We start from the raw sequence: 13,224 nt of genomic DNA, 5'->3' as shown, positions 1-13,224 counted from the left end.
GGAATCGGTAAAATGGACTTTATTGACTCTTGCCTGCCCGACTCTGGCCGAGTTTCGCTATACAAGCTGCTTCAGGGGCTATTTCAAACAGATAAAAACATGTAAAAGAGACATACAAACATGTAAATTTGTATCAACAAATAAATTGTAATATCAAAAACATAAAAATATTAAATAATATGAAATAAAATCAAAATCAATAATAAACATATTGCATTATAGAATGAAAAAATGGACATATATCTCAAATGTTTGAATGTATATATTAACCACTATACATCAATTCTGTAAACCACATGTATAATTGAGTGTACAAATACCATTGCAACACACTCATAAATATAATACATAAGCAAAGGGAGTGTTTGTGTATATCTTATGAAACTACCTTTTGAGCGATCATATATTGATTATTAAATATGACCCACAAAATGGAAAAAAGAAGGAAAAAATGAAATTAAATAATACAAAGAAACAAAAGAAAATAAAAATAAAATATAATATAATATAGTAAAACAAATGAAAAGATAAATAAATAAAATAATGAACTTCAAAAAAATATATAAATATAATAATGTACTTCAAAAATAATAATAACTTCAAAAAATAAAAACTTCAAAAAACTACTCGGCCAGAGTCGGGCAGGCAAGAGTCAATAAAGTCAATTTTACCGATTCCACCTTGTTGTGTGTTTGCTGTCAGCCATCTTGGATCGGCTACTGGTTTGTTTCCTTGGACTATTCCATCAATGGCCATCAATGCCCGGGTTGATTCCATCGGTGGCCATCGATGCCCAGGTCCACTTATACCAATGTCCATTCCATCGGTGAAATCCATGCCAACATCGATTCCATCAGTGCCTATGTCTGTGGCATAAATGCCATGGAGGTCATTGTTGCCCGAGTTGATCCAATCGATACCGTCGATGCCCGTGGCCATACCACAGATATTGTCGGCGTCCGCCTCCATACATTGATGATCTCGACACTCACGTCGTTCCCCATCGGTATCTTCAATGTTTTTATGTATGCGGTCATGACTCTGTCAATGCCGGTATCATTTTTTTCCGAAACCAGCAATGTTTTTTCGATTATTCGATGCCACATCGTTCCCATAGATACCTACGCTGATGTTGTCAGTGCTCCATCACTGTCAATGTTGCTGGACAAGTCATCAACATTTTTCATATCCATTTTTACGTTACTCTTGAGGCCGCTTTGGCTGCCATCGACACCGTCCATGCCGACATAACACTGCCACATATGCCCTCGCCTGAACACAGTGCTCCATGCTTTGGGTCCTTATTAAAGCCCGTATCAGGAGCAGAGGCAGGCATGCTGACAGTCCGTCATCGATCGCCATCCAGGACAGCAGGGGCTTCCATCTCGGCGCTGGGGAAAGACCAGGTCGAGCACCGTGGCATCCATAGTCCACCGACACGATGACCGTCCACCACCGACGCCATCCAGCACATTGCTGCTATCCTCGATGCTGGACAGTGCTTGGACCGAGCAACATCACCACTGCCATCGGCACTGTTCCGCACAGTTTGGCAGTCCTTCCTGCTCCAGAAACACCAGATCGAGGTCCGAAGAATTCTGCACTGGCGTCAAGAGACATCGAGCCGCTGCGACAAGGGTGGAGTTCACGAGCTCGTTAATCGGCTCCCCTGTTCCCAGGCGTGCCCCACCGACATAGGTGTGGGATTTTGGCCCTCCGCTCATTACGGTCTAAGTGCCAGCCACGCCCAGCCTTGTCTCCTCTATACCTGCACCAGGTATCAGAGTTGAGACGGACGTTTACGTCCACAGGCTGCCCCTCGAGGACTCCAGAAATCCACGGAGCCAGGAATCTTCACGGCTAGTCTTTCGGCGGTTCACGTCGGATGGTAAGTACCCGCTTCTGCGGCATTCCCATTGAGATGTGTTCTCTAATTCGGGCCACATGGTTCGAAAAGTTCTAGGCCATGTACTTTCCAAGAACTGTATTAGTGTCACATATCACTATGCCAGCTATGTCAGCCACAATATCAGGAGAACCTCTCTTTCTTTTCTTTGGGATTGCATCAGGGCTTCCTCCCTTTTTCAGCAACGTGGCTTTGTACTGATTAATGCTCTAGCTTTTGGTTCCTGTTTCAGAACCAAAGTTCCAGGTGCATTCGTTGTTCTGCTAAACACGAGATCCAGCAAATGCTGCCTCAAGTGCAAGTCCACCTCGAAGCCTGATACAGGTCTTGATGTCTCCTTGTACAGCACTCAGAAATGCGGGTAAAACTTTACCGCTCTCACTCCCGTGGTAGGTTACATGATATCCAGATTACATCAACCCCTCCAGTTGGACACCTCCCGGTTTTCCAACTGGCAGGATATCAGAGCAGCCACTCCACCTTGTACCAAGGTTCCCGGTACACTCCCCTACACGCTATAAAGCGCAGAGGGGGGAAGAGGGGGGTTGGGGAGTTTTAATTACATTATTCTTTCTTTCAACAGAAAGTAGTTACTCTCCACCCATCCTGGACCTCAGAAATACCAACTTTCTTCAGAAGGCACAGGTAAAATGGTATTTCCCTGTACGTACCCGGATCAGTCCAGACTGTGGGTTGAGCCTCCTCTCCAGCAGGTGGAGACAGACTAAAACTGAAAGGATATCCTATATGAGGACAGAGCCTATCCTATACTCTTCAGTATTCGTCTGTCTCCAGCAGGTGCAGCAGCTCACCCTTTGTTCTTTGCTTTAGGCTGGTCAGCCTTTTCCTTCCTCTTTTCCTTATGAATCAAGCAAGTACTTCTTCCTTAGGGATTTTGTGGTTTTTTCTTCCTGTTAAATTAAAATTGGAAAGTTAGTTAGAAAGTCTGCAGAATTTTTCTTCAGGAGACTGCTCAGCCTCCTGGCTCTTGCCGGACTCAGGGGGGCTTGGCCCCTTGTGCAGTGCATAGCCTGTGTCCGTTATCGCTTCCAGGTGTGGGGACAGAGTCTGTCCAGGTCTCGTCGTCCCGTTGTCGTCCCCCCCGTCCCGTCCCCCCCCGGCTGCCGAAGGCTCTTAGTTTATGCTGCTGTGCTCAGTTTTAAAAAAATAAAATGTTTCCAGTGACACAAACAGGTTAAGTTTAAAAGTATTTCCAGTACTTTTATTACTTACCTACAGCAGCAGACCAATATTTTTTTCACTTTGTTCCTCACCTGGGCTTGAACCGGCAGCCAGACAGGCAGGAGTCAGCAGGATTCCCCCATGCTTCACTCCGGGCCTCCAGGCTGTCAATCAAATTTTTTTTTCTCTGCAGCTTTTTTTTTCTTCAGAGCAGCTCTCTCTTTGCCGCGGTAGGCAGCCTGCCTCTGCTCTGCAGCCCCCTTCGAATTTTTTACGAAGGGGTTTCTTCTCTGCCTCCCTGCCGGGTGGGGAAGGTCCCCCCTCGGCAGGGCAGGCAAATTTAGCCTGGGGATCGACTCCCCAAAGCTTGGCCAGGCCGTTTCCGGGTCGGGAAAACCCGGGAATGACGGCCATTTTGGATTTTTTTGTCAGCTCCGTTTTCGGAACTCCCTGGGGCTGGGGGGCTGATTTTTTTTTGTAGCTAACCCCGATTTGAGCCCCGCAGCCCCTCAGGATGGGTTCTCTGTCACCCACTCACCTCCCCCTCCCCCACCCGGGAATTCCAGGGCTCGTTTTTTCGCTAATGGTGCCCTCCTCCTGCGCAGATCCTCTTTAGCTAGCCTGCAGGAGGAGGGGGAAGGTCTCCCCCTTGACCCCCCCTCCCAAAAAAAGAATAAAAATGTCCCCACTCTGCGCCGTTGACGTTTAGGCCGGCTGCAGAGCCCCCGGGGTTCCTTGGGATGTGGGTGGTCCCAGGGGTGCCCCCCCCCCCCCCCCCCCCCCCCCGACCTCCCGGTGGATCCGGTACCCCCGGATCCTGCCGCCAATCCGGATGAGAAGAATACCCTTTCACCCCTAGAGAGGGTCGACCCCAGGGTCTTATGGGGCACCCTTACAGCCTCTTTGCCCACGGATACGGATCCGGTCCTGGCGGGAATCAGGGATCCGGCAAGCGCCTTCCCCTTTCTTCCCCCGCACAAGTTGTTCCGCCTGCGGGAATAGCAGGCGGGCTGTGCCCTGGACAAGCTCCCCCTCCCGGAGGTTTGCTTAGATTTAAAAAAAAAAATAACATTATAATCCCTCCGTGGACTACCTTTTGCGGGCACGATACAGGAGGTTATCCCAGCTTCCAAGCCACTCAGGTCCGAATGCTCGAGGCTCATGTGAAGCGCAATTTCGATGTTCTGGCGCTGGGGGTGTGTGTGACTATTTGCAGCAGTCTCATGCTGTGGGCAGGTCTCAGGTGGGTTTAACGGTTGCACTGCACCTGGAACCTCCCGTGGGCAGAGGCTGCACATATGACCTTCTCCGCGTCCAGACAACAGTGATGGCCTCGGCGATGTCCACCAAACGGCTCCTCTGGCTGTGCCATTGGTCGGCCGATCTGTCCTCCAATTCCCGGTGGGGCACGCTGCCGTTCAAAGGTAAGTAGCTCTTAGGCAAGGACCTTGAGAAGCTATGGATTCTTAGGGGAAGTTAAGGTCCATAAGCTTCAGGAGGACCGTCCGAAATCATCCCGTCCCTCTCGTACGCGTTTTCAAGGCCGGAAACGGTATACCCCACGCGAGCAGGGTGACTCCTCCGGGGTTTTTTCTTCTTGCTTGCAGTCTTGGTCGCAGTCTTCTCATGAGCGCCGTCCCTTTCGCCGGGGCCAGCCCACACACTTCATCCTTACGCCTGCCACACAATGAAGTGCGCTGGACTCGTTCCTCAGCCCCATCCTAGGCGGTTGCTTTTCCCTGTTTTTTTTTTTGTGGAATGGGTCACAATCATGTCAGACCAGTGGGTCTTCGACGTTCTTAGAGTTGGATACGCTTTCGCTTTGCTCAAGATTCTCAGGATCCTTTTTTTTCTATTTCCCCGTGCGGTCGGTCCCAGTGACAAGCGGTGGAACACGCCCCTGCCAGGCTCCTGTGCCTGGGTCTGGTGATCCCGGTTTCTGCCAGCATACTTGCTGCAGGCCAGTTTTCTATTTACTTCGTCGTTCCCCAACGGGACGGGTATTCGTCTGATCTTCGACCTTATACGAGTCAACCGGGCTTTTAAGATCTCGCTTTTTCCACATGGAAACTTTGTGAGCGGTCCTCGTGCCGTTTTTGCCCCGGAGAGTTCCTCGCCTCACTTGCTTTGACTGCGGGATCTTCCCATTTTCTGATTCTTCACGGCTACCGTAGTCTCTTCGCGTTCGCTGAGACTTTCAGTTCAGCGACCTTCCTTTTGATTTCGCGATGGCACCTCGCACCTCCACCGAAGTCATGGAGGTGGTGCCGGCAGCTCTCCGCTAGGAAAGTATCCTTGTTCTCCCCTACCTGGACGTCTGGCTCGTCAAGGCCAAGGCGGAGGTTCCTTGCCGGCAGGCGGTGGATCGCGTGTTAGCTCTTCTCGCGTCTCTCGGGTGCGGGATGGATTCTCCGAGCAACCTTCAGCCCTCCCAGGATTTCGGGTTCCTGGGAGCCCACTTCGACACCCGGGTGAGCAAGGTCCTCTTGCCCCGCGCACGGGCTCTCAAGTTGATCGACCAGATTCAGAATCGTATCTTGCTGCTTTCTCAGACGGCTTGTGCCTACCTGTAGGTCTCGGACTCCTTGGCTTCTGCCATCGACCTCGGCCCTTGGGCTCTTGCTCCTATGCGCCCGTTCCAGACAGCTTTGCTGTCCCGCTGGCAGCCAGTGGCGGCACAGTTTCACACAGTCCTCCCGTTTTCGGGCTATACTGTTGCCGCCTTGCAGTGGTGGTTTTCCCTTCCTCTTTGCTAAGGGTATTCCTCTCCAATTCCCTCAGTGGACGATAGTAACCACAGATACCAGTCTCTCGGGCTGGGGTGCGGTTTGTCTCTCCCAGTAGATCTGGCCAGTAGCTCCATCTCACTGGCACATCCTTCGGTTGGAGGCTCGGGCGGTGTTCCTAGCTCTTCTGGAGTTTCTCCCCCTCATCCGCGCCAAGGCGATACGGGTCTTGTCCACCAACTCCACCACAGTGGCTTACGTCAATCACCAAGGAGGCGCCCGCAGTGCACTGATGGCCCTGGAAACCATCCGTCTCTTCACCAGGGCAGAGCGACATCTACAGTGCCCAGCAGCCTCCTACATCGCGGGCAAGGGGAATGTTCAGGCTGATTTTCTCAGTCGGCAGTTGCTCGATCCAGGGGAGTGGGAACTCTCTGACGCAGCCATGCACCTCATCGTCGACAGCTGGTCCCCTCCCACCTGGACCTCATAGCGACCTTTTGGAATGCCAAGGCAAATTGGTTTTCCCGCCGCTGGAAGTGACACGGCTTGGAGGGCATAGATACTCTGGCTCTCTCTTGGTCGACGGACATCCTCCTGTATGTGCTCCCCCCGTGGCCCCTGGTTGGGAAAGGTCTCAGAAAAATAGAACTCCACTGGGGTCCCGTGGCCCTGGTAGCACCAGAGTGGACGCGCAGGATGTACTTTCGCAATTTTTTTCTCAACCTAGCGCCGGACGGACCTCTACGGCTACGCCATCTTCCTCGGCTCCCTCGGCAGATACCTGTATTTTTCGACCAGGCCGCTCGCTTCTGTCTAGCGGCCTGACTTTTGAATGGTGACGTCTATGGCGCAAGGGTTATTAGGTGGATGTCATTTCCATCTTGTTGCGGGCCCGGTCATAGTCGATTTCCCTGGCGTACGTGCGTATCTGGAAAGTGTTTGGGTCTGTTTGTGCGGAGTCGGGTTTCTCAGCATACTCCGCCCCAATCTCGTTAGTCCTCTCTTCTCCAAGAAAGTCTCTCCGAGGGTCTGTCCTTCATTCTCGACGCATACAGGTCTACCCTCTCGGCTCTCTCCTGGGTCGGGTAGATGGTCATCACTGAGCGGGACACCCGGCTGTGTTTTGGTTCTTGAAGAGCGTCAAGCATCTACGTCCACCTTCTCAGCCGCTTGCCTTTTGTGGAATTTTAATCTGTTCTTTCGGGCTCTCTTCACGGCTCTGTTCGAAACTCTCCATCAAGCTACCTTGAAAGCTCTTTCGCTTAAGGCTGTCTTTCTGGTCTCTATCTCCCCTGCTCGTCAGATCTCGGAGATCCAAGCGCTGTCCTGTTGGGAACCTTTTTTGTGATTTTCTGATTCCGGGGTTTCCCTCCTACCTTCCTTCTTAGTGTCAGTTCTTCTAACTCCATGTCCACCAGTCGACAGAACTCCCTGCGACTGGGGACAATCTCCGTAAACTTGATGCCATACGAGCTCTACTTCGCTACCTCCAGGTTTCCAATTACTTCTGTCTCGGACCATCTTTCTGTCCTCTGGAGTGGGCCCAATCTGGGTAAGCCGGCTTCTCAGACCATTATTGCGCGGTGGTTGAAAGAAGCGATCTCCTTGGACCCTCTTTTTCAAGGTCGGGCGGTCTCCGAGGGCCAAACGGCTCATTCACTGCATTCTTGAGCTACTTCCTGGGCGAACGTTCAATCGGTCTCTCCGTAGGAGTTTTGCAGTGCTGCCACTTGGACGTCCTTGTATACTTTGATCGACGCTACCGCCTGGATGTACAGGCTCCACTTTTTGGTTCTTTTGGGCTCCAAGTGCTTCGAGCGGGACTGTCTCGGTCCCACCCGGTTTAGGGAAGCTTTGGTACATCCCACAGTCTGGACTGATCTGGGTACGTACATGGAAAGGAAAATTAGTTCTTACCTGTTAATTTTCATTCCTGTAGTACCACGGATCAGTCTAGACGCCCTTCCCTGTTTGTCTCTCTTTCTGTCCTCTCGAAGCTTGTTCTTGCAGGTTGCAGATTTTAAGACATCATTTTTGTGCAAGAATACTGAGCAAATACACCAGAAGCCTTGGCTGTCCAAGTACCAAGATATTCAAGAGCAGTTAGACATAACATGTTTCATTCATTGTTTTATAGTTGCTCCATTGAGCTTTATGGTTGCTTGCTTGATCCTACTCTGGTTTTGTTATTTTCTGCTTTGACAGTCATTATACTGAAGGGTATAGGATAGGCTCTGTCCTCATATAGGATATCCTTTCAGTTTTAGTCTGTCTCTACCTGCTGGAGAGGAGGCTCAACCCACAGTCTGGACTGATCCGTGGTACTACAGGAACGGAAATTAACAGGTAAGAACTAATTTTCCTCTCTCGTTACCATGCTTCCAAAAGGCAGTAAGTACATTACCTCTATTCTTTCTATGTGCCTCATGGTGAGTCAACAATATTACAATTCCAAGCTCTGCCGGTGGCACCAGCTTCGGCAACTGAGGTATTTCATTGAACCAATATCAGTGACTGCTGTTTCTCTACGGAGTCCAACATCATTCATGCTTTCCTTGCATGGACAGTTGCATAACCACAGTCAGTCCACTCTCTAGGATTACTATCACTGCTATAATTCCCTTATACACTTTGGACACCACAGTCACAATGACCTTCCTGTCCAGCATCCGCTCAGACATTCTAATACATTCCTACATGTCCCTGCGTGCATATTCTATAACCTTAGCCCAAAAAAAATTTTACATTATCGGGCTCTGAGGTTTTTTCATTATGCACTTCCCTCATAGACCAAAACTGCTATGTGTTAGATTCAGTGAAATTCCATTATCAGTGGGTCTAAGCTATTCATCCGCTTTCGTCCCTCACTATATCACGGATTTAGAACCAAAATCCTAGTCTGATCCTGCTCATGCTCGCGTTTACTTCAGGTTGTAAGTTTGACGACAAATCTTCTCAACCCAATATGCGTCTATTCCGCTCCAAGCAGTTCCACATAAACTTCCTGGATCTTCTACCATGAGTTATACCCTATGCCTTACAATACTGCCTCTGCAACAATTCTTTGTGCATACAGACAGACAGCATAGGGACAATGTGCTTTCCAGCATACAAGCATAAACAACATCTTAGCTGCTCTGCAATGAAGCTGCACAGCTTTATCCTTAGCCCTTGCTCACTCTATGCATCTTCGGGCCACTGATCTCAGACACTTTCTGAACGCACTAGCAGACCTTCTCCAGATAGGTGTCCATCCTCTCGAATGGTCTTGGACATGTGTAGAGAGAAAAATCTTCTAGTGCAGAGGTCAACCGAACTTGTCCTCTACTTCCAAATCGAACCATACAGTGCGCAGATTCTATTACCTACACATGGTTCTAATGCGTTCCCATAGATGCCTTTCTTCCATCAAGGGCCTCCTAAATGTGTATCTTCTGCTACCTCTCATAGCCAGCACTCTCATAATGCTGAACCGGGGTTCACTGTTCCTCAGGCCCACGTCCTGCCCAAGACCAATATGCTTCCCATACTTCATACCCAAAACTCTCGTGAACCTACAACAGGACAGAGGAACAATACTCCTCTTAGCCCTATACTGGCCTCGACAAGTATGGTTTTCCATATTCCTCGACCTCTCGATCAGAGACCAATTCGCCTGGGCACAGCGCCCATTCTCGTAACTTGGAATCAGGACAAGTTGTGTCATCCCAGCCTAACAACTCTTGCCCTGACAGCTTGAATGTTAAAATTCTGCAACCACTTAATCTTTCAACACAAGTCTCTAAAGTTCTCGTAGCTTCATGAAAGCCTTCCGCACGTGAACCTTTCCACTTTAGTGGACTAGATTTACCAAGTGGTGCACACAAACAGGTTTTCACCTTTTTCTTGCCCCACTCCTTCTTTACTAGATTACCTATGCCACCTTTCGGATTCTGGTCTCCAGACATCCTCTGTAACGGTACACCTAAATGCCATAGCGGCATATCACAAGGGAATAGGGGATGTGCCAATAACAGCGCAACCGCTAGTAAGTCGGTTTATGAGAGGCTTACTTCACCTTGAGCCTCCCATTCGACCACCGGTCACTGACTGGGACCTAAGAATACTACATTCCTGCAACAAGAAATTTCTTACATAGAAAGTATTTTTCTCAGTAGCCATTACATTGGCTAGAAGGGTCAGTGAGTTGCAATCTCTCGTCACATACTCACCCTACACAAGGTTCCTGCATGACAGAGTAGTCCTTTGCACTCACTCCAAATTCCTACCAAAAGTAGTAACAGATTTTCACTTAATCAGTCAATAGTCTTGCCTACTTTCTTTTCAAGACCTCTCTCTAGCCAGGGAGAGAGAGTCTTATACACCTTAGACTAAAAACGTGCGCACGGTGTCCATAGGAAATCCAACCAACTCTGTTTCTTTTCACAAAAATAAACCAGGAGTTGTGGTAGTAAAACGGACTCTCTCCAACTGACTAACAGTCTGTATCGAATTCTGTTATGAAAAAGCAAAAGTTCCTCTCCAAGGGAAAGTAAAAGCACACGTAGAAATCGAAGAGATTACATTGTGGAAAAAAATGGCTCAGTTCCCATTCTACTACTGTTTGTCTGTATCTCCCATGGCCAAGCTTGTTTTTTATTTATTTTTTTTTTTTTTGTGGGATCACAGTCTAGTGTTCAGTTGCTTTATGACCTTCATATAGAGGTGGGATATAAAATTCTTCCAGATATTTTAGTTTTTAGCTCAGATTCCTGGCTTGAAAGATTTTGAGGGTAAGTTTAAAAACCATTTCCACAGGTAATTTACCCATGGAAATGGCCTTTTCGAAAATTGTCCGCCCTGTATTTTGAGTAAAAGTATGCATATAGTTCATAAGGCAAGTATTTTTACCAATATTCTAATGAAATCATTTATAGGACAGGTCTAGGGAGGGGAGGGGAAACTATGCACATATGCATGTATTTTTCCTATGAAAATTTGTGCAAAAACCATGGTTAAAAAGTGCCTGTGGATTTTTATAGCTATGTGAGAAAAATGTGACCATCTTATTCCTACAAAACATTGTATAAGAGAAAGTTCACCCAAAGTATTTCCCCCTGTTGGTTTCAGAATTCCACCTTAGTTTTGTATTCTCCTTGAAACTTCAGTCGTCCATAGGGGGAAACATTTTCTTAGTATGGTACAGGAAGAATGTTTTAATGCACAGATAAATTGTAACATTCCCTATATTATATTTCATGTGAGGTGCTGCTTACCAAAATGGTTCTGTTTCCAAGTACTGAATAAATAATGTACTGCACATATGTCACAGAAACAGAAAGAGCCAGTCGTAATTTCCACTTACGAAAACTTTCTTCCAAAAAGGAAACCCCCAAAAAATCCCTTTTTTTCTTGGAACACCACTCGCAATTATTTATATAGTAACAATAATGTATCCATGAAATTGTTATGGCCGCATCATCAAGCCTGACAACGTGCTTATCTGGTATTCAACAGGAGGCCATCCGGTCTTTTAATCATTTGTGGTCCGCAAATTCATGGATACATTATTGTTACTATATAAATAATTGTGAGTGGTGTTCCAAGAACAAAAGGGATTTTTTGGGGGTTTCCTTTCTGCATATATTTATGCCATAGTCTTTTGATATAGTCTATAACAATAATGGTAACTTTAGTGGCCTTTAAATAGATTGTGTTGGTAGCTGAAATTTTGCAGAGCACCTTTGTTGCATTTTCCTCATGCTTTTTTGGCAAGTCCTACTTTATGAAACAAAATAATTTTATTTCCTAAATTTTTTCAGGTGTGATGGTAAATTTAAAGTTGGACCCATCTTCCCACTGATGGATCAGATTCGTGTATGGTTTAACCGTCCTTTAGAAAAACCACGGTTTATGGCCAAATGTAAAGGTAAAATGAAAATTTGGTGTTTACTAATTATTAAATTTGGGGGTGGGGCAAGATGAAAGATTAGGTATCTTTCAAATGTAAATGCAATAGCATACCTGTTTAGTATGATTCAGCAATCAACAGCCTGATAGTAACTTGCTTGACCAGTTTATGGTTTTTAGACAGTTTAGACTGTTTTAGACTGCATCTTTTATTTGACCTTTAATGATTGATATACTCTCAAGGAAGCTATCTCCTTGCTATTTAATTTATTTAATTGGTTATTATTGTGGCTATATTTAGTGTAGCTGTTATCTATTGATGTATTAATTTCACTGGGCAACAATGAAAGTGTTACTGACCTAAAAAGGGCCTATTCTGTAGTATCTTGATGTGCTGAACACAAATATGACCATGAAGAGTTTTTATTGGCTCTCGTTTTGAAGATATTTAATATAGTTCACTTTCTATGTTTAGTCATGTAAATTTATCCAGTAGGACTGTAAATAAGCCTAGAATGATGTAATAGTGCATCATATTGCATAATACCATCATGCACACATCATCCGGAGTTTATTCCATCATTTTCTGATGCAATGCAGTTCTACTGCCATGCTGCTGCTGAGTAAGCTGACCTCAGCAGTGTACTATATGAAGCCCAGTCAGAAAGGGTGAGCATTTGAAATATTCATGCTGGCTGACTACTGCTGGACACTCCGCAGAGATGCTCCCGAACAGGTGTACAAGAGACAAGCAAAGAAATCTAAGACGTAGTCTATGACTTCATTTTTCAAACGGTATTAACCGTAGTCTCCTACTATTGGCATACAATTCAAGATGTAATTTTATTATTGCATATTACAAAAAAACTAGAGCCAATTTTGCATTTTCACAGTCACATTCGTGTTTAGCACATGGAAATGTATAAGAATTTCATTACCGTAACATGACTTTTGTGAAAATTTGTTGCCCAGTGTTTTATTTATGAGTTATGATCTTATCTATTACTTTAGTCTCTGATGTTAACTTTCTTGCTGTTTTTAATTAGTTTTATCTATGATTAATCTGGTTTTACTAATCCTATCAAGACTATTGCAATGACCTATATATGTGTGTCTCCCACAGAAATTCTTATTCCACCTACAGCTAGTACAAAGCACTGCTGTAAGGGTGTTACTGGCTGCAGTTGCAAATATCACATCACGCCAGTTCTCAAGAACATGCACTGGTTAATAGTCCCATACAGGGCCCAATTCAAAGCTCTCTGCGTTGACTTCATGAACAGCATTGAGAGTCTAATGTTTAAGTATTAGAATTTATGTACTCATCTTCTCAGATTGATAGAAAACTAGAGAGAAAGACAACTGGACAAATTGGACAGGCCAATTGGTCCTTATTGGCTGTCACTATATATAACCATATGGTTTTCCTTTATTAACTTCCTTACTGAGATGTTGGCAGCATTGATCCTCTGATACAGGTTATATTTAATTTAACTTATCAAAAAAACAAGAGAAAAT

The 13,224-nt window shown here is 46.3% G+C and overlaps 1 protein-coding gene across 1 annotated transcript in view; it reads left to right on the top strand.

The window, feature by feature from the left end:
* C1H20orf194 (chromosome 1 C20orf194 homolog) overlaps window positions 1-13,224 on the top strand; it is a 794,595-nt gene that overhangs the window by 700,719 nt on the left and 80,652 nt on the right. The window contains 1 exon segment of the mRNA XM_029594038.1: window positions 11,619-11,725. Within this exon segment, the coding sequence (XP_029449898.1) occupies window positions 11,619-11,725 (107 nt within the window).

This window comes from Rhinatrema bivittatum, chromosome 1 (assembly GCF_901001135.1).
Source record: "Rhinatrema bivittatum chromosome 1, aRhiBiv1.1, whole genome shotgun sequence".
Classification (NCBI taxonomy): domain Eukaryota; kingdom Metazoa; phylum Chordata; class Amphibia; order Gymnophiona; family Rhinatrematidae; genus Rhinatrema; species Rhinatrema bivittatum.
The sequence above is the reverse complement of the archived record's forward strand: the minus strand, read 5'-3'. Positions and strand labels throughout refer to the sequence as shown.